Source organism: Vipera ursinii (assembly GCF_947247035.1).
Source record: "Vipera ursinii genome assembly, chromosome: 1".
NCBI lineage: Eukaryota > Metazoa > Chordata > Lepidosauria > Squamata > Viperidae > Vipera > Vipera ursinii.
Genome location: NC_139512.1, coordinates 305,549,743 through 305,576,087, shown reverse-complemented (window position 1 = coordinate 305,576,087; position 26,345 = coordinate 305,549,743). Strand labels below are relative to the sequence as shown.

General features: G+C 43.0%; 1 protein-coding gene across 3 annotated transcripts in view; it reads left to right on the top strand.

Moving 5' to 3' along the window:
• Positions 1–26,345, top strand: part of DISP1 (dispatched RND transporter family member 1) — a gene marked incomplete at its 3' end in the record, with an annotated part of 70,697 nt that overhangs the window by 32,268 nt on the left and 12,084 nt on the right. For 2 of the 3 annotated variants that reach the window (XM_083350717.1, XM_083350718.1), the window contains exons 2-4: positions 7,169–7,699; positions 24,050–24,079; positions 25,793–25,916. In XM_083350717.1, coding sequence (XP_083206843.1) covers positions 7,188–7,699; positions 24,050–24,079; positions 25,793–25,916 — 666 coding nt within the window. In that variant the 5' untranslated portion in view covers positions 7,169–7,187. Of the gene's footprint in view, positions 1–7,168; positions 7,700–10,488; positions 10,536–24,049; positions 24,080–25,792; positions 25,917–26,345 lie in introns of those variants that run through there. The other variant, XM_083350719.1, reaches the window with a different exon arrangement.

Below are 26,345 nucleotides of genomic sequence, written 5' to 3'. Positions count from 1 at the left end.
CTGCCTGCCTGGCGTCATGGCATTGGTAGAGTGCCTGATCTCGTGCCGCTGCAGGCACATACAATCTGGCCCCGTGCCAAGCTAAACCATCCCGCAACGAGAGGGTGTCGGGGTGCGCCCGCATCCAGTCGTCAGTCGCCAACGCCCCCTTACATGTCCGCAGGAAATCGTCTGTCACGGTGTTGGCTCTGTGCTCCGTCTCCTCCACCGGGCGGGGCGGTGGTACCAGTGCCTGCACTACCTCCTCCTTCCGGCAATCGTACTGCGGTAGCCGGGACAAGGCGTCCGCCAGGAAATTCCTACCCCCAGGCACATACTTGAGGCGAAACCGGAAGCGTTGGAAGTACTGGGCCCACCGTACGTGTTTCGGGGATAGTCGGCGGGGTGTTTGCAGGGCTTCCAGGTTTTTATGGTCCGTCCAAACCTCGAACTCCTGGCTAGCCCCCTCCAGAAGGTGTCTCCAAGTCCCCAGAGCCCAGCGGACCGCAAAGGCCTCTTTCTCCCAGATAGCCCAAGCCCTCTCCGCGGTCGTTAGCTTCTTGGAGGCGTACGCGCAGGGCCGCAACCCCCCCGTTGCATGCCGTTGCAGAAGAACAGCTCCAACAGCCACGTCACTTGCATCAGCCTGTACTACGTAGGGCAGGTCAGGGTTCGGGTGTTGCAGAACGGGCTCCCTGGCGAACTGCGCCTTGAGCGCCTCAAAGGCCCGCTGGCATGTAGTGGTCCACGCAAGCTTCTGCCCTGGCCGCGGCGACGTTGCCATCTGTTTAGTCCGTAGTAGGTCCGTGAGCGGCAGGGCGATGGCAGCGAAATGTGGAATGAATTGCCGATAAAAATTAGCGAAGCCTAGAAAACTCTGCAACTGTTTCCGGGTCCGTGGGGCTTGCCACTGTTGGATAGCCTCCACTTTTCCCGGGTCCATCTCCACCCCGCTGGAGGACACCCGATAGCCCAAGTAGTCCAGCCGGGGCTTGTGAAACTCACATTTGGAGAGCTTCACATATAACCGGGCGTCCCTCAACTTGGTCAGCACACTCCGCACCAAAGCGACATGCTCCTCCAGCGTAGACGTATATATGAGGATGTCATCAAGATAGACAAGGACCCCCCGGTACAGATGGTCATGCAGGACTTGGTTAATCAACTGCATGAATACCGCGGGGGCTCCTTGCAGGCCAAACGGCATTACCCTAAACTGGAAGCTCCCCAACGGGCAGTTGAAAGCCGTCTTCCATTCATCACCGGCCTTTATCCGGACACGGTAGTACGCCTCCCTTAGGTCTAACTTGGTGAATATCCGGCCCGTGGCCAAGTGAGCTAAAAGGTCCTTCACCAAAGGGAGGGGGTACAAGTGCTCCACACATACCGCGTTGACCCCCCGATAATCAACGCACAGTCTTAGGGTCCCGTCTTTCTTCTCTCTGAACAAGACAGGGGCCGCCATCCTAGACCGAGCGGGCTGAATGAACCCCCTCCGCAGGTTCTTGTCTATGTATTGACGGAGCTCCTGCATCTCCCGGGGTGCCATTGCGTACATGCGGGGTTTCGGCAATTTCGCCCCTGGCTCCAGTTCAATAGCGCAGTCCGTGGGGCGGTGGGGTGGCAAGGCGTCGCACTCCTTCTCATCAAAAACGTCTGCAAGATCGCTGTACTCCCAAGGTACCTGTGTCTCAAACCCGGTACCCACCCCTGCGGCCCCCTCTGGCCTACCAATCCCCTCCGGACCCAGGAAGGAATGCTTTTCGGGAGGCTGGGGCCCTGTCCCGAGGCGGAGGTGTCGGCATCCCCCCTCCCACCAAACCGTGGGGCCCCACCTGTCCAACCATGTAAGCCCCAGGATGACTGCCTCCGTCATAGACGGCACCACGACAAACCGGAGAGTCTCCCAGTGTGTACCCATTTCCATCCTCACCGGTGCCGTTACATGCGTAATGGGTGCTCCACCCAGAAGAGACCCGTCTACCTGCTGAAAACGGATAGGCTTGGGGAGCCGCTGAAGGGGAATACCGGCCTCCCTTGCCATCGTGAGGCTAATAAGGCAACGTGTGCTACCTGTATCAATCAGGGCCTTACACTCCCTCCTCTCACCCGTTCGTGGGCTAATCAACACCACGGGCAGCACAAAAGGACACACCGGTGCGCTTACCATCGGGTCTTCCTCGTACTCGTGATCCTCAGAGCCGTCGGACGTGTCCGTTCGTCCATCCGCCGGGCCCACTGGACGTATCGGTGTCGATGTTCGGGGTGTTTTGTCGGCCACCTGGTACGCTGTTCTGGAGCGGTCTGCAGCTCTTCTGGGGGTCAAGACCCGCGCCTCCGGAGGGTTGGGCCCCGGTCGCGGCGGAGGTAACGGGCAGTCCACCGCCCGATGGCCCGGTTGATCACAGCGGAAGCAGCGGATTGTTGGACGGGGCGGCGGTGGGGGCCCGGGTTGTGTCGCCACCGCCACGGGCTTCCGACTCTCTGTCTTCGGCCCCTCCGGGGTCCTCCAAGCTCCAGGGGCCACTACTGGTCTGCCCCGGGTATCCTGCAACCCAATGTCTAGCTCCACCGCCACCCGGAACCAGTCCTGGAGCCGTGCAGGAACCCCCCGCACCACACACGCCCGCCGGAGGGCTCCGTCAAGACCGGCCCGGAAGTGGTGCACCAGCAAGCGCTCGGGCCACGAGCGTAACCTGCCCGCAACCCTGCGGAACTCAAGCACGTACTCCTCTGCCGGCCGTCCTCGCTGCCTGATGGCTAACACTTCGGCTTCCGCGCGATGTAAGCGGGACACATCCTCGAAGCGGACGCGTAGGGCTTCCAGAAACATCCCCACGTCCCCGAGCTCGCGGGCGTGGTCACTGTAGAGGTCCGCTGCCCAGGTTGCAGCCTCGCCCTGAAGGCACGCGGTGACCGCTACCACCATCGCCCACTGTGATTGATAGGTATGGGCGTACCCGTCCAGATGGTTAATCACCTGCCCTAGGAACATGGCCAGGCGGTCGGGATGCCCATCATAGGTTGTAGTGAGTGGTGGGGGTCCCCACACCACGCCCGGTCCCCAATGCCCAACAGGCGGACGGGGTTGAGCCTGGGGCACCCCCACCGACCTGGGTGCGGGACGTCCAGGGCCCCGGTCAGGCGTTGGCCATGCCTCACGGCCCCCTTGTGCTCGTGTAGATGGGCCCCGAACGCCTCCCTCCCCAGGCACCTTGAACTTTGGACTAGCCAGTCGGAAACGGGACGTTGCTGACTGACTGGGTGCCCCCCCAAGGGACCACTGTCCCGTGTCTTCTTCAGGGGCCATGGCTCCCCAGGAACCGCCGTCACGTGCCCCGACCTCTCCGAACCTTTCGCGCAGCACATCCATGGTTTGGCTCCCGGGTGCAGTTGAATAGCTGTATTCCTCGCCATCATCATCAGTAAGCCGACGCTCCCTCCAACCCAGTGGAGCCCCACCAGGCCGGGCCGTTCGTCCTTGCTCGAGCCCCGTGCGCCCCAGGATCGAGCTCAGCCACCACTCCCCTCCCTGGGTTTGGCTACTAACACCCTGGGACTCCACCGCAGGGTCTGTTGGTTGCACGTCCCGCACTTTGGGCCTCACAACAGGTTGGACGTCCTCCTCGTCCCTCTCCACAGGGGTTGTCACCTCCGCCCCAGCCACACCAGCCTCCTCCGAAGCAGTCTCCAACGCGGCCCCTTGCACACCCTCTGCCATGGCGCACAAACGGAACACAGCTGAAAGGCAGTAGGGCCGCAATGCTGGTGAAACGCTGGCTTTCTGTCAAAGCTCGTCCTGCAACAAGCAGGGTAGATGCCGAACACAGGAACGAGAGACTTCTGCTGCAGTCTAGAAGCACTTTATTCTCCAGAGCAATAGCCGCAACGAGATTCAAAGCCAGCGTTGGCTGCTATCTGCATCCAACGCTGCTATATACACATCCAAAAACCCCACCCAAACTCCACCCAAACAAGCCTCCGCCCTCCCATTCCCTATAACTTCTCCACCCCTCCCCTACAAGGCCTTTCGCCCGTCGCTCAGGCAGGTAAGACCCCCCCAACGTGTCGCCACCACCGTGCCCTTCTCCCTCACCCACTCCCTGCTGCACCCACCCCCGAAGGCCCCTGTCACCCAGCCACCCGGACATCATAGGGGTGAGGGACCCATCCCCCATCAGCGTCGCCACACAGTCCCGCGCAGGCATGGCGTCGGAATCCCCCCAAGCCGCAGAGTCGTTGAGTCGGCTCAGGCCTCCCCCGGGCAGGCTGCAGGCCGGGGTCCATCGCTCACACGTGTCGCCGGCCGAGCACAGCAGCCGCGGCGCAGTCCGAGGGAGCAGAAGCCGCGGCGCAGGTTCCAGAGTCATCCGAGCTGGAGAACCGCGCGCAGACGCGCCGCCGAGCGGGGCCAGCAGCCCCGGCGCGTCTGGAGGCACCGGAAGAGGCGATGCGGGCCCCGGAGCCGTCCGAGCCGGGGAGCCGCGTGTCGACGTGCCGCCGGGCGTAGGAAGCGGGCCTCCGGACTCTCCGGGCCATGCTGATTCCAGGTGGGGTCGGCGGGAGGGAAGCCGGGTGTGCCGGAGAGGTGGAGGGGCCCCCCCTCGTGTGTCGGGCTGCCGAGGCCCGACAATTGCTAGGTTTTGAATAAAGTTTGAGCATACTATTGGTATATTCTTAGAAGACATTAGCTGGACCAGTTTATTAACCTTCCTTTAAACAAACGTTGCTAGCCATGTTGATTCAGGAAAAGGTGGGGGAAAGACCAGGCTATCATTTACCCAATTATTCAATTGGAATCAAACAATCTTTGTCTTCCACGTTCTACCAAGAATGTACATAAAATAGCCCAAAATCTGATACTGAAATGAGGTTGCTGGGTATGATTTACATTATTATCTTAGTAATAGTTTATAATTCATTCATACTGTATACTTATTAAGTTAATGTTATTGTACTACAAGTCTTTCTCCCCAGATTGCTAGCAATATATCAACATATCAAAACAGCAGTAAAAACAATTCGGAAATAGAAATTAGCTGTCTTTTCTTTGATTAAGCCCTTTTTGGAACTTGGTGCCAAAATGAATGAATTCTTGTAGATACTCTTTTGTGTAAATATGGTCTTCCTACGTCAGATGATTTAATGTGGATGCTTTGTTTAGAAAACTCAGCCAATGGAAACACTTAACAGAGAACTGGTGGGCACCTCTTCCTTGGCCACAGCCATACTGAAGGTACATAGCCCTTTCTCTGGGCAAGTTTAATTTGGATCTGTGCTTTAAAAAAAGGGTTGGATTTGATGGCCTATATGGCACCTCTAAACTCTATAATTCTGTGATCTTGCAGCTTACCAATATTAATGTATTATCAACATTCCCTTAAGTTTAATATGTAACAAAGTCTGTGAGTGTATGTTTCTTAAAGGGGAACCTTATTTATGAAATGTAGCCCTGCTTAACATCTGTTTTATTAGCTGCTCTGAAGCTTGCTCAGTCCATCAGAAACTTGCGGTAAAGTATTTTAAAGAAATACTTTGTTCAGAAAATCACCACTTTCATGCTTAGTTGTATTTTTGGGTCTGCTTATTTAGTAAAATGTTCTGTGTTGATATTGTGGTGGTGTGAGAAGGCAAACAGAATGCATGGAACTGTTTCTACTTTTGAGGTTATGACTTGTTGCCGTTTGGTATTAAGTTTACAAGCTAGGTATAAGGTAAACCTTAGTGTTGTTTAACTCACATTTTCCCCCATTAGCTTTAGGCTCTGAGGACTCCAAAATACACCAGCTTTGTGAAGCTGCATTGATGTTTCTAGGGCAGCTTTCCATTGTACAAAACACCTCGTACTCAGTATTCATGACTGGCCAATTCATGTTCTCAAACTGTTCCTTAGCAAAAAACCTGAAAAGCTCTTGAAAGGCCCATGTTTAGGTAGCAGAGTTTCACCTCCAGAGCCTGCTCCATTTTGATTCCAGCTCTGTTCTGCCAAATAGCAATTGTGTCTCCAGCTCCAGAGTGTATCTGAACAAAATGACCAGATCCATCCCAGCTCTAAATTCTGGAACCAAGGCCCGACTATTCCTAGCAACAAAATCCACCTCAGTTTCTCCCCCCCACATCATCACTCTGGTAAACAACTAATTCCCACAACATTGTCAAATATCTAGTAGGGCTTCTCATCTTTCCTATTACCTATTTCTTTATCTTCTTATGACTATAACTTTGTTGCTTGTATCTTACGATTTATATTGTTTTATTTGGTATCCTAGTATGATTTATGTTGGTTGCTTATTTACTATCCTATGACTGTCACTGAGTTTTGTATCTTATGACTTATATGAATGCATTTTATGATGATGATCATGATTTATCACTTGTTGCTTGTGTGTACACTGAGAGCTTATGGACCAGAAACAAGTTCCTTAAGTGTCCAATCACACTTAGCCAATAAAGAATTCTAATCTAATCTAATCTAATCTAATCTAATCTAATCTAATCTAATCTAATCTGAGATTCAAGGTGCTGGTGATGACCTATAAAGCCCTAAATGGCATGGGTCCGGATTATTTACGGGAGTACCTTTTGCCGGCGTTAACTTCCCATCGTCCTGTGCGCTCCACAGAGAGGGCCTCCTCAGGGTGCCGTCAGTCAGGGAATGTCAACTGGCGGTCCCCAGGGGGAGAGCATTCTCTGTGGGCGCACCTGCCCTCTGGAATCAGCTCCCTGTTGAGCTCCGGATGGCTCCCGACCTTCGCTCTTTCCGCCGCAACCTGAAGACTTGGCTATTCGAACTTGCCGGCCTGGACTGAGGGACTGGGATTTTAGATTTAAAATTTAAAATTTAATATTTTAGAATGTGTTTTATTGTTTAGGGCTACTTGTTTAATTTATTTTAATTTTTGTATATTATGCATTGTATATAGTGTTTTAATTGCCCTGTACACTGCCCCGAGTCCTTTGGGAGAGGGGCGGTATACAAATCCAAATAATAATAATAATAATCACCATCACCATAATCTAATCTAATCTAATCTAATCTAATCTAATCTAATCTAATCTAATCTAATCTAATCTAATCTTATTATCCCCCTTTCTTTTATTCATCAGCACTTGAGCAAACATGTTGTTATGTTAATACTATGCCTTTTTTAAAAAAATTCAGTTTTTTTTTCTTCTCTAAACTTTACAGGCCACCCGAATTTTAAAATATGGCTGCAAGCAGCAGAAGCAATGAGTTAGTAGTTCTGGGCAATGGCAACATTCCATTTGGAGCAGCAAGTCCAGATCTTCTTGCGACCAAGGATGGCGCTATCCTAGTTTACAACCTCCCGTCATCAAAAGAAACTGCAAGAAGAAAAATGAGTGCAAATGGGTGCTTTCATGTTAATGGCACACTCAAAGCACCCTTCCTTGCAATGGATGAGCAAAGGACACCGCAGGTATTGCTACAGTGTTGCCATCCTTGCCCATATCCTCAGACACTAAGTAACCAAAGCAGTCAGCAAGAATGTCTTTCAGTGGCTGGTAATGCAGCATCACCTCCATTGCCTTCTGGTTCCCCAGACCCACATACTGAATATTCAATAACTGATTGCCAGACGCATACACCTTTGTATCAGACTGCTTGTTGCCTTCAGTCCTTGCCCTCCTTCTGCCTACATCACCAGTGGCCTGAACATTTTCAGCACCAGCCTGTACAACAGCATATAGCCAATATGCAGTAAGTAGATTTCATTTCGTCTAGTGTCTAATGCAATCCTGTGTACTACTGTGTTTCCCCAAAAATAAGACCCGGTCTTTTCTATATCTATCTATCTATCTATATCTATCTATATCTCTATCACTATATCTCTATCTCTATCTCTATATCTATCTATCTATCCTATCTATCCTATCTATCTATCTATCTATCTATCTATCTATCTATCTATCTATCTATCTATCTATCTATCTATCTATATCTATCTATGCCTCTGAAAGAGGCATTAGGTCTTATTTTGGGGGGATGTCTTATTCTTTCCACTGTTTCACCTCACAGTGGCAGCACCCACAGCCCCATCCAGCAGGAGTCTGTGTGGCTACAGCTGGCCCACCTCTTCTGTAGCTGCTCGTTGCCACTCATCCACGTTGCCCCCCAGACTCCATTTCGCCAGCAGAAGCCTTCAGGAAAGGCCTCTGCAGCCCAGAATGAAGGCCCAGGTTGACACGCATGCATCAACCCTGGGGCTCTTTCTCGGTTGCAGAGGCCTTTCCTGAAGACCTCTGCCGACAAAACGGAGGCCGGGGGGCAATGCACACATCAACCCAGAGCTCCATTCTTAGCTGCAGAGGCCTTTCCTCTTTCATCATGCATGCACATACACCCCACAAGCACAGATGCTATTCTGTGAATACTTTTTTTATCAGATTTGTACAGTTTCAGGGACTGTGGGTTTACTGCATGATAAGTAGTATGTAAATTTTTTAAATACACTGAAAATTACATTCAACTATACTTTTGAATAATTCCTTGTTAGAAGGACATTTACCACACCATTCAGAATATTTTACATGTGATCATTTTGTTTGACATTCTCTACAGTTTGTACATAATATTTTAAAATGTTCATTTCATCATGTGTTAGAGTATGGAAAGCTGTTAAAAATAGTGTATAAAACAACCCTTGTTGGAAGTCTTACAGCATGCAGATTTTGACAGAGTAATATTAAATGCAGGTGTTTTCCATTCTGCTGTGACCTGTTAATTATATTTAATGTATAAATGAATCCATCTTTCATAACTGTGTGTGTCCATATTGTTAAATTGACATGAAAAACTGAACAAGAAAAAAAAAACAGTACTATGAAAGGTGAAGGATCTCTTCCCAACTAAAAACTGAGGTTTGGCATGTAACCAGAACAAAATAACAGGTTACTGCATGGTTCTCAAGCCTGCAGAGTGTAAAGTGACTTCACATTAAAAGAATGAAATGTTGATACTTGGTGTTATAAATTAGTTCTTAAAAAGCAAAGCCACATTTTGCCTTTTGTTTCAAATGTTGCAGTGTTTAGGTTTGAATTATGTAAATTAAGTTGAATTTGAAATAAAAATATATACACTTCAAATCAATTTCACATTTTGCAGGAATGTAGTTCAGATACATTTAGTTAATACTTTGGAGTTGTGAGAAAAATAAATCCTGGGAACTATTTTTTTTACCTTTTTCAAAAGCTGAACTTTATTGCTTTTCATTTTTAAAATATAACTATATCCTTCAAAGGATGCTAAATCAGAAACGGGGTATCGGTGGTCCATGTGTGGTTCAAACTGCCATCAGCCCCAACCAGTATGAGCAGTAGGCAAGAAAGATTGGGATAACATCTAAGAGACAACAAATTTATTTTTAAAAGGTAAATGTAAGCTGTACAGCTAACCTAGAAAAATCACAGGTTTTGTTACGATTTCTCAGTACAAGTTTATATTGGTTTTTTTCTTGATCTGTTTTGGAAAATTACTAATTAATATTTGTGGTTTGGGATTTTGGCTATGTAACCATATGGCTATAATGAAAACAAGGTGGAAATATCAGGCTAACAGCTAAATCTATAAGAATGCCCCATCCATAGTAGTTTTCAGAACAGGAAGCCATGTTAACTGCATTTGGGATGTAGGAAGTAATAAAAGGATCAGTTTGTTCACAATTGGCCCAATCCAGAAGAACTGAGGAGGAGCAACACAGATTGTCATTTACTGGCCAGCTTGCAAACTACAGTGATTATTGATGGTCACCTATTCACCCATTCCACTATCACATTGCCTCACAGAAGGTACCATGAGAAGAAATGCATAGATATAGAAACCCACATTTATAAAGGTTGATAACCACTATACCCAAAACTGTTTCTTGAGAACTGAGTGTGCTCAGTAGCTACCAAATCCTACGAGTAGCTCAGATTTGACAGTAAGAAGTACTTTGGAATGGGAATGAGTGCACATTTTAAATAAGACTTTTCCAAAGTGTAGAAGGCAGCCATGGAAGATGGCAGCAATATTCTGAAAGAAGACATAACTGGCATTCACCTCTCCCCTATAGTTCCCTTCCAGTTGGCATTTGAAGACATGCTGCCACCAACCCAGAAATAATACTGAGTCTTGAAAACCAGTAGTCCTGGAGTCTATGTAGTTATCCTTTTAAAGAGTTCCAAGTTCATGGTCTTCACCACACCTGACAATGAATTCCATGAGTGTGCTGTGCAAAGAAGTGTTTCCTATTGTCTTTTTGAAAAGTTCTTCCAATTAATTCCAGGGATTGGCTTCAGATCTAAATAAATATCCCTATTTATTTTCTCCATGCTGTGCATTATTTCACCCATTTCAGTCATATCTCTTCTCGCTTGTCTTTCTCCCAAGCTAAAGGGTCTAAAACATTTTATTTTTTTTATTTAGACCCCAATCATTTTGATCCACCAAGAGATCCTATTGGCTACAACCTTGTTAATCTTTCACAAAGCATTGAAGGTGTTGCTGTTTCCCAGACATTTGTCTCAAGGATAGATGAGTTGTTCTATTATTGATTGTGAGTGGGTTAACTATTGATTCTTTGTGCCAATGGGTTGTTTGATGGATTTGTTTGTTTTAATCTTGTAAACCCTCTGAGTGAGATGGGCATCTATATAAATCACATAAATAAATGTAGTATTAAAAATGTGGTTTCTGCTCCACATTCTGGAACATTGATCTTTCTTGACTTTTATAATTAGGCATTTTCAGATGTTGGCAATGAACGTTTGAAAGTTATTTCCCATTCTCTGTGACTCTCAATTTGAAAGTAATATTCACTGGTATCCTGAATAAGCAATGAACTTCATAATTTGAGACCAAATATGGTGTCTTTTGCTGATATAAATTAATGTGTTCCTTTTTTCAAATGCTCTATCAAGATTAACAAAATGAAATTCAATGGTGAAAAAAGTAAGGTTCTACATTTAGGCAAGAAAAACGAAATGTACAGGTATAGTAGGCAGTACCTTGCTCAATAGTAGTGACTGTGAGAGGGATCTTGGAGTTCTAGTGGACAATCACTTAAATATGAGCCAGCAGTGTGCTGCAGCTGCCAAAAAAGCCAACACACTGCTAGGCTGCATTAACAGAGGGATAGAATCAAAATCACATGAAGTGTTAATACCACTTTACAGTGCCTTGGTAAGGCCACACCTGGAATACTGTACCCAGTTTTGGTCACCACGATGTAAAAAAGATGTTAAGACTGTAGAAAGAGTGCAGAGAAGAGCAGCAAAGATGATTAGGGGACTGGAGGCTAAAACATATAAGGAACGGTTGCTGGAATGGGGTGGGTCTAGATTAATGAAGAGAAGGACAGGGAGTGCCATTTGTCTGAAATGGTATAGGGTTTCCTGCCTGAGCAGGGGGTTGGACTAGATGACCTCCAAGGTCCCTTCCAACTTTATTATTAAGAAAATATTAGACAATAAATAAAAGACCGTCCTGTCCAACAAGTCCCTACTTTTGTGAATGCATATACATTCCATGCTTTCCCGGAAATTTATGAAAATTGAACTGAAATATTTGTTCTCAGATGTATATTAAACAATTAGACTTGAAAGATTGTTTATAAATCTGGACCATTTAGTTTATCTTAATAAAGTTGTTACTATGATAAATAGTTTATATATTTTCCTAATCGACCAACATGACCAAATGCAACATTTACTAGCGTTGTTACTTGTTTTTGTTACTTCTGTTTATAGGATTATGACATGAAAGCAAGTAATTTTTGAAAATTGACATATTTGTTTTTCAATTAAACATGCAGTCAGAGGAGATTGTTCAAAATCAATAATTGAGGAAATGATGTTGATCTGGAAATAAACTGTAGATCCATCTTCCTCAACTTAGCACTTACTAGAGAGAGATACTGAGACTACAATTGCAGTTCCAGTATATCTGGAAGAGATTAGGCTGTAGAAGATTGCTGAATCTACCTGATTAATATCTGTGACTGAAGCAATACTTTTTTCTCTCAAAGGCTGTCTCCCCTCAAGGCTACTTGTGGTAGGTAAATGAATTTCCTCAAGGGCTACAAGGGAGATGAGCTGAAACAAATGATGAGTTGTTGTTTTTTTTACTTTCTTTCATCTCTTGATTTCCTTCTAAAATCAAATTCACAATCAGTAGGATGTAGGGAAAGGATGGATAGTTTTACATAGAACTCTTGGAAAACCTTCTTCCCTCCCTTTTTTTATTAAAAAGCTATTAATTTTTTTAAAAAAATATAAAATACAAAAAAAGCAAAGACGAGGAGTTGGGGGAAAAAAGGGGAACGGGATAAACAAAAAATTAGGGAATGCAATTTTTGAAACATGTCAACAACTTCTAGCCTAAAGTTTTTGCTGTGGGAATGCAGACACTGCTAATTTATTAGTTAGTAAATCACTCCTGGTTCAATTCAGAATTGACTTGTGTTTATGAACTTTTCCACTGGGGATGTGGGGGAGGCTTGTCATGGCTTCACTGTACATAATTGTAATCAATAGTTGGTAACTGTTGGACAAAAAAATAAACTTAAAACCACTCCTTGTCTGTGTGCAGGACCCCATTTTGCATTATGAGTTACAGAACATTTTTAAAAGCAAATTCCATTTGGAATATATGCTATATATTTGAATATTATACACCAGGTAAAATTCTGTTCCAGGTCAGATAATGACAGTCTTTGACAACATTGTAGGGTAAGACATTTGGTTTTTTTTCCTTGCAGAAGCATCTGTCTGGCATATTGCACAGACCTCTTATCTATACTCAATGAAACAGTTTTACTTAATGCTGCCTTGATTTTAATGTACATAGAAATTCAGAATCCAGGTGAAGATTAAATTAGTATCATTCTCCCTGACCGTGAGAAGGTTTTTGAAAACTACCTCTAGCTTGAAATGGTTTCATCTGTCCTGCTATAGAGAGCAACTGAAAGGATAAAATATATCTATGGAACACTGTACCAACCTTCTGTAGATTTTTTTTAAAAAGCTGGACAGTCATCTATTGAAGATGTTTTAATTGATTTAGCTGCTTACTGAGGAAGACTGTGATAGATCCATATGCTTGATTCCAGCTTCACAGTCCTGTGATTCTGTGTTGCTATAAATGGAAGGTATATTCTCAGTATCTTAACTGATTCTCCTATACAAAGGAGTGAATAGCTTATAAACAGGGCAACTATAAATCAGTTTGAATTCTTGACAGGATAGCAGAGAAATGTAAATAAAACTTGTTTTTAGCTGATGACTCTATTGGATTAAAATTCTTCGATATTTCTTTCTTTCTTTTGCTTAAAGAAAAGGTAAAAATCTCAGTGGGTTAGGATGCTGAGCTTGTCGATCAGAAGGTCAGCAGTTTGGCGGGTCGAATCCTGAGTGCCGCGTAGCAGAGTGAGCGCCTGTTACTCGTCCCAGCTTCTGCCAACCTAGCAGTTGGAAAGCATGTAAAATGCAAGTAGAAAAATAGGGACCACTACGGTGGGAAGGTAACAGCCCTCCGTGCTCCTTTGGCGTCTAGTCATGCTGGCCACATGACCACGGAGACGTCCTTGGACAAGCGCTGGCTCTTCGGCTTTGAAACGGAGATGAGCACCAGCCCCTAGAGTCGGAAACAACTAGCACGCATGTGCGGGGGAACCTTTACCTTTACCTTTTTATATTCTCAGTATCTTAACTGATTCTCCTATACAAAGGAGTGAATAGCTTATAAACAGGGCAACTATAAATCAGTTTGAATTCTTGACAGGATAGCAGAGAAATTTAAATAAAACATGTTTTTAGCTGATGACCCTATTGGATTAAACTTCTTCGATATTTCTTTCTTTTACTTAAAGAAAAGGTAAAAATCAAATCTGTCTTTGCTAATAATTCTGTATGCTATTTATTTTAGCTTAATCCTTCTAATTTTTTATTCTATTTTAATTATTTTAGTTTAGTTTAGTTTTAGTTTTAGTTTTATTGGATTTCTATACCGCCCTTCTCCCTAGGGACTCAGGGCGGTTCACAGGGCATATATAAATAAGTATACAAAAATTAAAAGAGAATTAAACCATGCCCAATTAAAATACAACAATAAAAATAATAAAACCAATTAAAAAACCCATATTCCCCTTCAGGCCAGACCAGCTGACTCGAACAAGTGGGTCTTCAACCCGCGACGGAAGGATCGGAGGTCCGATGCCATCCGGAGCTCAACCGGCAGTTGGTTCCATAGTGCCGGGGCAGCCACAGAGAAGGCCCTCCCCCTGGGGGCCACCAGTCGACATTCCCTGACTGGAGGCACCCTGAGGAGGCCCTCTCTGTGGGCACGCACAGGGCGGAGGGGAGTTGACGCCGGCAGCAGGTGGTCCTCGAGGTATCTCGGACCCATGCCATGTAAGGACTTAAAGATCATAACCAAGACCTTGAACCTCACCCGGAAGACAACTGGTAACCAATGCAGCTCGCAGAGCAAAGGTGTAACATGGGAGTACCGGGAAACTCCCAAGACAACTCTCGCGGCCGCATTCTGTACCAGTTGGAGCCTCCGAGTGGTCTTCAAGGGAAGCCCCATTTAGAGAGCATTACAGTAGTCTAGGCGAGAGGTCACGAGCGCATGAGTGACCGTACACAGGGCATCCCGGTCCAGATAGGGCCGCAACTGGCGGACCAGGCGAACCTGGGCGAAAGCCCCCCTAGTCACGGCTACTATATGATCTTCCAGGGTAAGTCGTGAATTTAGGAGGACTCCCAAGTTGCGAGCCCTATCCACGGGGGGTAAGAGCTCACCCCCCATAGAAAGCGATGGAACATTTTGAATGTCCCGGGATGCCGGAATGTACAGCCACTCAGTCTTGTCAGGGTTGAGTTGAAGTCTGTTCCTCCCCATCCAGACCCGTACCGCCTCCAGGCAACGGGACATCACAGCGAGGGCATCACTGGGGTGGTTTGGGGTCGAAATGAAAAGTTGGGTATCATCAGCATATTGATGATACCCAACTCCAAAACCACGAATGATCTCACCCAGCGGTTTCATGTAGATGTTGAACAGGAGAGGCGAGAGAACCGACCCCTGAGGAACTCCACAAACAAGAGACCTAGGGGCCGATCTCTGCCCCCCTGCCAACACCGACTGCGAGCGTCCCAGGAGATAGGAGGAGAACCACTGAAGAACTGTGCCTCCCACTCCCAATCCCCTGAGACGCCGCAGCAAGATACCATGGTCGATGGTATAGAAAGCCGCCGAGAGGTCTAATAGGACTAGGACAGAGGAATATCCCCTATCCCGAGCCCTCCAGAGATCATTCACCAGAGCGACCAATGCCGTCTCCGTGCTGTAACCGGGCCTGAAACCTGATTGGTAGGGGTCCAAATAATCCGCTTCATCCAGGACCAGAGGGAGCTGATGCGCCACCACACTCTCAACAACCTTCGCAAGAAAGCGAAGGTTGGAGACTGGACGAAAGTTGTTCAATACAGCTGGGTCCAAGGCAGGCTTCTTGAGGAGAGGTCTCACCACCGCCTCCTTCAAGATGGTGGGGAAATAACCCTCACTCAAAGAAGCAGATATAACCGCCTGGAGCCAGCCTCGTGTCCTCTCCCTAGCTGCATAAACCAGCCAGGAATGGCACGGGTCCAATAAACATGTGGAGCTCAGCCTCCCCATAATCCTGTCCACTTCATCAGGGGTCACAGAATCAAACTCCTCCCAGATAACATTGACAAGACCGCCCGTGTCCTGATCGCCAGACTCTGCCCAGCTGGAGTCCAAACCGGTCCGAATCCGAGCGATTTTATCCGACAGATGTTGACTAAATTCCTCGGCACGACCCTGCAAGGGGTCCTCCCTCACCTCGTGATTAAGAAGTGAGCGAGTCACCCTAAACAGGGCGGCCGGGCGATTATCTGCGGACGCGATGAGGGTGGAGAAGTAATTACACCTCGCCACCCTCATCGCTGCGAGATAAGACCTAATATGGGTTCTTAACCGCAACCGGTCGGATTCGGATCGGCTAGACCTCCAGCAGCTCTCTAGGCCCCGTTTCCGACACTTCATCTCCCGGAGCTCCGCGGAGAACCATGGAGCTCGCTGGGATCTGCACCGGGTCAGGGGCCGCAAGGGTACAACCCGGTCAAGTGCCTCAGTGGCTGCCCTTTCCCAGGCTTCCACTAAGGCATCCGCGGAGTTGTGAGCAATGGAGGCAGGTGGGGACCCCAGCGCCGCTTGGAATCTATCAGGATCCATTAAGCGTCTGGGGCGGTACCATCTAATTGGCTCCGTACCCCCATGGCCGGGGGTGGCAAAATGGAAGACCAGCCGCAGGAGGTGATGATCGGTCCATGACAGGGGCATAATAAATGGAGAGCCCCCACCAAGATCATCCAACCACCGTCCAGATAAAAAAATCAGGTCAAGGGTGTGGCCTCCCTCATGAGTTGGTTCAGAAATTACTTGCGTCAGGTCCATGGCCGTCATGGAAGCCATGAACTCCCGAGCTAGCTCAGATGAACCTCCCAGGGATGGTAGATTGAAGTCTCCCAAAACAATAAGTTTGGGAAACTCAACCACCAACCCCGAGAGGATATCGAGCAGCTCGGGCAGGGCTGCCGCTGCGCGACTAGGCAAAATGTACACCAGCAGCAAGCCCAACTGCGCCTCAGAACCAAATCTCACAAAGAGAGACTCACACCCGACTATCTGAGGAAATAAACAGAAATCTGGCATTTTCTTTGGAGGCAAGCTCAATTTATTCATTTAATTTATTTCTAATAAAGATGTTGGATAGAATTAAAGAGAATTTCCCCCTCATCTCGAAGGAAAGAAGATGTTTAAGCAAGCTAAAGATATTTTAATAACTAGGTGTGTCAGCAATGAGTCAAACCTATTACTGGGTTTATAAGAAAAACTCACTTTTGAGTACTGCCTTCTAATGAAGTGCATGTTTTATGCTTGGCAATAATCTTTATTGTCAGCATAGGTCTTCTGTTTAGAGGGAGAGAGAAAAAACTAACAAAAACAGGAAAAAAGGAGAGGAAAGCATATAATTTTATGAGCAATATTACACAAACCTCACTTTCCAAATGACCTATGTAAAATTTTTAAACTACATTTGAACAAAGAAGAATTGTGTTTACTGTTTATTGACTTAGACCAAAAGAATAACACACTTGTAATTACCACTGTAAACTGTTTTTTAAGTAAAATTCTAATGGACAGTGGATGTCAGTTACATTTTGCATACTTATTATTTGTGGTGCATTGAATTTCTTCTTAAATGGACCATATGTAGCCCAGAGACTCCTTTTAAATGTTATGTCTTAAATCTTTATATGCCAAAGGAGAACAAAGTCACAGAGCAGACCTGTTTGGATAACTGGGATTCCTTTTGGTTCTTGCCTTGACAAGTTAGAGTTGGAAGCCACAGTGTGTTCTTGATAAGAAGCCAAGGGTCCTGATTTAGACATCAACAAAGCAAACTTTTGAAATTCCATAGTTTATTTAATAACCCTGTCTAGAGGGTTATTAAGGGGGACAAACATGGACTGATTGATTAGCAATACACCACTGTGGCCTTGTTTGTGCTATGCTAGATATCTAGATCTGGTTTAGCTGAGGTCAGATGTAGGTAGCTAAGGTAGTGCTTGATTGATTTTAAGCATGTGGCTGTTTGTAATCTTAGATACTATGCTGCACATTGATAAAGTTTAGTATATTTTCACCCATGTTCTCTTCATTTTTTTTTTTAAAAATAAAATTTTAAATTCTGCCATAGGGCTTGAGTGTTCACTTTAAACAAAGTTACCTTGTAACTTGAGAATTGACGGGTATATTTTAACTCCCAGATAATCAATTTCCACGGCTGGTTTTCCCTCCCCCCCCCAAAATAAAATGTTAGAGTTCAAAAGCAAGAAGTATTGTTAGACAAAACAATATAAGTGCCCTATGGGCAGGGGGAACCCATAAATAGAAATAGTGTCAATAATCAATATTATTATCTAAATGATCTTTTCATAATTAATCATTGAAAGGTAAGATTATAGCTCTATCTTCTGAGAGATTTCTAATAAACTCTGTTTGGTACAAAATCTAAGCATTCAATGAATGCTTTCAATCTCAGCAAGGTTTCATTCATTTATTACTAATCCCTTATGCCAGAGGTTAATGGTCCTACTATTTCAAGGCTGCCAGAGGAATGCAATTTTATACCTTTCAATTGTGTATAGAGAAATTTAAGAATAGCACTTCTAAGGTTAAGTTCAGTAATAGGAATGAAACAAAATTATTTAATCATCAGTCTGTAGGCACTTGCATAAGGAATTCAGACTTTTAGCAAGATACCATTTGGGGAAGAAGAAGTAATAAAACCTTGGATAAGAATGGAAGCAGTACCAGCTGGTGCAAGATACAGATTCCAACAGAGTAGGAGTACTACATTTTTGAGAATCTAAACAGCTCTGAACTTGCGATTAACTTAATTTAGCATGCCATGTTTTATTTAGGTACTCAATGAATTTCTAGTGGCTGATCTAGGACAACAGAAGCATGTGAGAAAAATGTTTTTGGAAAGGACATAAGAAGAGGTGCTAAATGGGGAAAGCACAAAAGGTTCTATTCTGTTGATCTGCTAACGTACTAGATGTTGGTGTGGTATCTAGCTTAGCATAAACAGTGAAAGCTATTTGTAGCAAATTAAATTGTAATGAATAAGAATGTATAGGCACATTCATTGCAGAATAAATTATATGGACTTCAGATCTGGCATTTTCACAATCAATACGGTGAAAAGTTTGTGTTAGTAGGACCTTCTTAGGTACATTTTGAATTTTTTTCTATAAGGACGCTTATGGTACAATAATTAGGGGTGGCCTTTGTTTTTGAAATACTTTTACGAAAGGAAATTGAAAATAATATTGAGATGTTTATAGGTTTTCATTGATGAATTTTTATTATTCACCATTGAAACATCACTCATGTATCACTGGCACTTGCTATAACCTCCTCTTTTATGTTTTATTCTTGCCCTTTACACCGCCCTGAGTCCTTCGGGAGAAGGGCGGTATAGAAATATTAATAAATTAAAATTAAAATTTTTTATCCTAGAGCAGGTTTTAATTGCTGTTATTAGTGGGCAAAGGTCACTTGCCCAATAGTGGCTGGAGTGATGAAAAAAGTGGGCAGGACCATGCCATGAAGTGTCTGGGTTGACTTTGGTGATTCTTTTTGATTTTTTTTTCAAGGGAGGAAGGAAGCTTGTTTTTCTTACAGCAAACAGTAGTCTGTGTTTTTTAAGTGTTGACAGTACCTTGTCAAACTTTGCTGATCTCCAAAGAATCAGACCACCCTAGTACTTGAATTAGTACTTAATACTTGGAAGACCATCAAGAAATCTCAAGACACCAAAGTAATCTGCAAGATCCATAAAACCTCCCAGAAGGCAATAGCCAACCACTTCCATATTGTTGCCAAAACATTCCCATTAAGTTATCCCACTTTAGGGATGGCACCATATTTCACGATTGCCATTGTAATACTGATTTCTACAACTATAGAGCTGAAATTTGGCAGCACAGCTGAATGCGGACCAGTAGGCCACAAAATGGATGGGGATAAGGGTTCTAGTCAGTTCCCCCCTTATTCTCACATGGTTTTGGGGGGCTCTTTTTGGAGCTTTCTCATGGTGCCTCATTGCATATAACTTTCCATCCCCAAATAGCTTTTTGTGTAAGAATATCTCCTGTATGGCAGAAGATGCTGGTCTTGAAAGCCAATATTAAAATACAAAACCTAACCTCCCATTAAGAAAGTACAGCAGTATCCAGGTTAATAAAACTTAAATCTTTACTATTTCCTTATACAAATAGTTATGCTGGTAGCCTTCTCCCTCCAGAATAAAGGTTAGGTTGGCAATTTGCACTTCATTTTTCTCCATTGTATGCATGGGGTCTGATAGGACAAACGTGAATTTATTAAGAAGAAAGAAAATTCTGTTAATAAATTGAAGTAGTGCTTCTAAGACAAAACTAGCAGCAAACTTTGATTTCATTCCATAGTAAAGTGTGAACTTGTTTGAGGGAGAGAGAACGACAGAGTTCAGAGTAATCCCTCTAACAAGGAAATTGCAGAATTCAGAGAAGATGAATGCTATTTATTTTTTCTCTGAAAACAACCTTAATACAAAACAAATATTAAATACAACAAAAATAACATTTCTAAGGAATGGCTTGGAAATAAACGATGGCTTGTTTATATTTGATGTGACCTGTTAAGATATAAAATTGTGGTGTGCCTATGTTTATTGAGGTGTGCTTATATGTTTAAAGGTCCTGGGTGCATGTCAGCCTTTGGCTGGGCTCTAAAATAGTCTTAGGATTCCAGGCCATATTTGTTCTATGTTCTGTTTTAGTCTTTTTAAGTAAATTTTATCCTGCCCACAAGAATGATAAAATCCTCCATATTTGAAATGTTAAAGGACACACCTGCTATCACACCTGTTTCATTTCCAAATGCATACTTAAAAAAAAACAAAAAAACAACAACCCTGCATCAAAATGAGTCCCAGCACTGTAATTAGTTCATTGCAGCTGATTATGACATTTTTGTTATGCTGTAGGTTTAGAATTAAAAAAATCTTAATTTCAACAACAGCAAAAATTAGTTATATTCTAGGACAGGGATCTACAAACTTGGCCCTTTTATGACTTGTGGACCCTAACCTCCTAATACACTCAAGATGATAAGTTGAATTTAAAGGAAGTTGAAACTCATATATGAAGGGAAAAATATATTTGTGTGATATGCAAAAATAAGAAAAGTGGCCATGTCCAAGTTGATTATTCTCAATTATCCTTAGTTGAAGCAAAATAATTTCAAATTATAATTTCTCAAGCATTATTGCTTTAACAAATGATATGAAACAATTGCTCTATTTTGTATTTTGATTTCAATCTGAAATCAGAAGGAAAATGTTTGATCTCTTAACACTTTAAAAAGAGGTAGATCAATATTGCAACAAATAATAGATTACCACTTTGTTCCAACTAGTACAATGAACTAGTTATAATATTTCTAAGTTAGAAATAAAGACTATTTAGATGATCTTTTTCTCTTTTGGTATACATTTTATTTATTTCCAAGGTTAAAATACAGGATGAAGAAAAAAGGAAAAAAATACAATACAAAAGAGAAAAAAGTGCATAAAACAAAAATTCAAACATACACACAAAAGTTTCCCCTGGTTGAACACTGATAAATATAGTTTCAGCGACAAGAATTGTTCCCGTCCCCCCCCCCAAACAGGTCCACAATCTATAAATTTCTACATCTATATTTGCAAAATTGCTATATAACATTAAAATATCACAATTGTAGAAATCTATTATCAATTAACCAATTTGACCTACCATCTATCTACTAAAAAAAAATCCAGCTTTCAGGCAGTTCCAACCACAAAGCTAAACCTCAGAGCCCTCTGTTAACAATCTGTTGTCACATTTAACTCACAGAAGGTCTACAGGCAGCTTCTGTTCTCTCATAAATTCACTACAACCATTTTTTCTGATCCATTCAGGATCAAATACCATCGATTAAATCTTGATCATAAAAATAGCTCCCAGTTTATCAGCATTGCTTTATGATTATGAGTGGCATTGTTCCAAGCAACTGCTTCTCACTCTCCAAAAAAGGTCTTCATTGAGAACACCTCCATAATACTTATTCAATAAATCTTCCCACAAATTGGGACCCAATATACAGTATCTTGACAGCCATCCTCTAATTGCATATAATGTCTCCATTCCACAAAGTCCATCAATCTTTTCTGAGAAAGTCAAGTTCATTAATACCCCTTCCAACCTCCTCTAACAAATATCAGTTTTCAAACAAAGCTTCTTTTCTTTTAAATCTCTTAGCAGCAAATTAACTTTCAGTCCATCCAACTGCACAGCTGATTTAGCTACTGTTTCCTTTGTCTTGAAGTCTTCTTTAGGTTGATTTACGATTATTACAAATTCATCAAACTTTTATTCAGTTTTTCATTTAAAACTTATAAGTTGGCAAACATTGTTTTTTCAAAAGTTTCCACCAAGAAGGCTTTAATGTTAAAATATCTGAGTCCCATCTCATTAATATCTCTTTTTTGGGGACATAAAGGATATATAATTTTCAAAGTCTTTAATATATTGTTGCTTTGCTCTCTTAGTCAAGTTTTCACAGCAAAGTGTAAGCAATTTCCTTTCGAGGACAAAGAAAATGCGTACTCTATAACAAAGGAGGCACAAAGAAGTTGAGACTGAAAATTCCAACAGAGTGGATGGAGAGAAAAAAATAATAAAACGAAGCAACAGAGTTCTTTTAGGAAAACTAGTAAAATACAAAATCCTTAAGCTAAAAATCCAGCATAGATCTGATTGAATCACATTTACTACAAAGGGAAAAAACCCTCACGCCCACTGCAGTGAAAGAGAAAGTATTTTGAAGCACCGAAATAAAACAAAGTTTATGATTGTGTGCAAGCAAAAGGATATAAGGCAAGTTAATATCCAACCAGACTAGCCATCAAAAATGGTGTTAAACAGAAAGTGCGCTTAAAAATACAAGCAGCTGCAGGAAGAGATGGACACCCGACTATTCCGGCTGCTCTTGCCTAGAACTGAAATTTTTCAGATTTCTCTCTCCAGGCAAGTATGTGGTTGTCTGAGAGTCATTAAAGCAAAGGTGCTTTTTCAAGAGGCAACTGGACTTTCTTTCAGAAACAATGGTTGTAGTGAGTTTATGAAGAGCTGAAGAAACTTCAGGTCCCCACCATCCAGTCAGCTGAAGAAGCTTCTCTGATGAGAAACGAAAATCTTCAAAGAAAAAGAAAAAGTCCAGTTGCCTTTTGAAAAAATACCTTTGGGACAGCCATGACCTGGACGACTGAGAATCTCCATAGTTTCATTAACTTTACTCCCATTCAAATCTGGGGAGCACGCTGCCAAAGAACCAGCCTTGGCAGCAAAATCAGGTTATGGGCAGGGAGGAAAAAAAAATATATGCCCCACCATTTAGCATACCACTTTCTGGGAACTCTCTAGAACAGGGGTGTCAAGCTCAATTTCATTGAGGGCCGCATCAGCATTGCGGTTGCCCTCAGGGGGCTGGTTGGGTGTGGCCAGGGTGGGCGTGGCCTACTGGGTGGGCGTGGCTAGAGTGTGTATGGCCTACTGGGTGGGCGTGGCCAGCTCTACATCGTTCGCATCAAGGGTGCCTATGGGGGCCTGGGCAGGAGTGGGACAGATCTGAGGGTCTCTGGCAGGAGGAGGGTCTCTGGGCCAGGGCCAAGGCAGTGGGGGCCGTTTCCTCACTGTTTCCAGGATGGCTTTGCGGGCCACATGAAACCACTTCGCGGGCCGGATCCGGCCCCCGGGCCTTGTGTTTGACATGTCTGCTCTAGAAGATCTTTTTCTTGAAAAAATTAGGACTGTAGAGAAACGATGTTAAAAGCCAGTCATCTCTTAAAGATTGTGTTCTTTCCGAAGAAGTGACTTAATTTATTATATTCATTGTTTCCATTTAATTAATAATGTTAAAAGGCTTGCAGCTTTTCTTTAGAGGTTCTGCCGTCTAAGCAGATTTTGGAAAGCAAGACCATCTTTTAAAAAAAAAAAAAAGAGTGGGATCTCTCCCCTGCCTCCTTTATTTGGAGCAAATTGGTCAGAACACACTCAGGTTTTTTTTACAAAAAAAAATGCACTTAACCACTGAATTAAACGTGCCTACGTGTGTGCAAAATATGTTAATGAATAGAATGAAAGGAAGGCACAGCAATTAGAAACAGTATTTCAAGGCATAATTAAGAGTTGGATAGATGTGCCTCAAAGAGCAAATGATCAAGAATTCCATGTAATTTTCTTCCCTCGGAAAAGAAGGAAAAACGTGAGTGTTCTGGCTGGAGATGATGAAAGTTATCCCAAACATTTGAAAATTGGAAAATGCTGATCTAAATAAGTAGGCAGGAAGAGAAAACTTGAGTGCTGGCAGAACTTCTCCCTCTAAAATAGGTTTGTGTTTAATTTTCAGGCCAGCCAGAGCGGTAACGTTGCCAAAAAGGTAAGAGCCCTTTTCCAGTTAATGTATTCCCTTTGTGTTTTTTTCATGCACTTATCAGCATTAAAAATTATTGGTGATGTCATCTTAACGGAAGGGATAAAGAAAGTTTCATTTTATTTAGAACAGGTGGCCCCTGTGAATTAGCTGTATGCTTTCTTTGTGCTGCCAGACTGCTGGAAATCCAGAGGCAGCTGGGATACCCTTTTGCTGCCAGGCAGCTGGTGTGCGTTGGAGCCAATTCCCATGTTAAGGTTCACGTATGAAACCTCAGAAGCATCCCCTTCCTACTTGAGTTGACATCCTGCCCCTCCTTTTTTTCACAAAGTCCTCTCACAATTGGAAAAGATTTTGATTAGCAGCGCAAATATTCTTGGATTCAGTTCAGATAAATAGATGTCCTTTTTTGTAAAATAGAGCTTAACCATCTGGCCTGCTGGATCTCTTCAGGCTTCCCCCCCCCTTAAAGTGATCCAGAATCGTCCAGATTCAGGTGGTGTATAAATTTGTAAAATAGATAGATAGATAGATAGATAGATAGATAGATAGATAGATAGATAGATAGATAGATAGATAGATATAGATATAGATAGATGATAGATAGATAGATGATAGATAGATAGATAGATAGATAGATAGATAGATAGATAGATAGATAGATAGATAGTGTCCCTTCACCTTTGTCTTGATTTCATATCCCAAGAGAAACAGGAATAGTCCTCTAGAGCAAAGGACCATGAAGCCTAGAATGATCCGAGATGGTCCTTCTTCAGGGGCTCTACTTTTCTTCCAAAAGGATTTTTATACTTTTCTGGAAAAAACTAACTGGATATAATCATTTTTAACTCTCTAGTTTCCAGTAGATATTTAACAAGCTTTTGGAATAACAAACACATTGTCACTTAAGCTACTGATAAGTTTCAGTTTGCTGGTGTTCTTCAATTTCTTGATTGAAAGCTGAACAAAACACAACCAATGCAGAAGGGTGACATGCTGTTTTGTTTTAGAATGTAACCATAGTTTTCATTGAATTCTAAATTAACATTGTGTAATTTAATTTACACAATTTTGTAAAATTCATTGTAACTTTTGCAGAAATGATGACCTCTTGCTTTAATATTGCATAGTGTTTAAGGAGATGAATTTGGAAACATTCTAACCAGACCAAATATATGGACTAGTCACTAGTGGGTAAAAATGAAAAAAATCAGTAACGTGTCTTTAATCTAATAGAGTGCTTGCATTTGAAAAGGTATGGCTTTTCTGAATCACAGGTGCCAAATGATTCAAGTTAAATATATAGCAATTACCATTAGTATCCTTCAAGCCAAATAAATAGTGAATAAATCTGAAATAGAAAAGAAAGGAGAGAAAAATTAATATATTCCTTTTCATTATACCTGAAGGACAAATCTGTATCAATTGTTCTAAACATTCTTGCATGAAGAAATGCTGAAGTGGAAAGAAATGGGTGGCAGATCTGTTTTTTATTGATTGGAAAGTAATATTGGAAATACCACTCGCCACAAAGTTGTGTACTTTCCAGTTTGAAGAGTAGCACAATTCAGTCCTCTTTAAATAAAGATGATGGTGACATTCTTAAAACTATCTTAGTCATTAAAAGAAAGAAAAAGAAAAAAATAACCCTGTCTCCTGACTTCTTTTTCTCTGCTGGTACCTTTCTCCTATTCACATTTGTTTTCCATTTTGTTCTAGCTATGCAGCTCTGATAGCAGACTGGCCTGTGGTGGTTTTAGGCATGTGCACTGTGTTAATTGTGGTGTGTGCATTGGTTGGAATTCTAGTCCCAGACCTTCCAGACTTCTCTGATCCTTTATTGGTGAGTAAACTTTACTATCTTCTGCTGTCAAAGCATTGTGTTGGCACATCCTCCAATTCCCACCCCCCAAAATAATAATAAACAGAGAGCTGTAGTAAATTATTGGTTAACATACTGTACTGCTTTCAAATGCAGATGTGTCCAAATCCAGACCCCACATCTGAATATTTATAAAGTACTTAAAGCCAGATGTGTTCAGCTATATGGGTGTAGCTGTTGAATCTTTTCTTAAAGAACAAACCTGAGAAGAATCCTTTTTCAGCAAGGCCTCTAAGAGTGATTTCAGCTTATTTACAATAGAAATACTGTACATCAGCACAATACAGTACAGTAACTTCAGATAGCTTAAATAGTAACTTAATAAATAGAAAATTAATTTAGATAGTAGTTGTTCTATTTATGAATTATGTGAATTGTGAACAGTTCTGC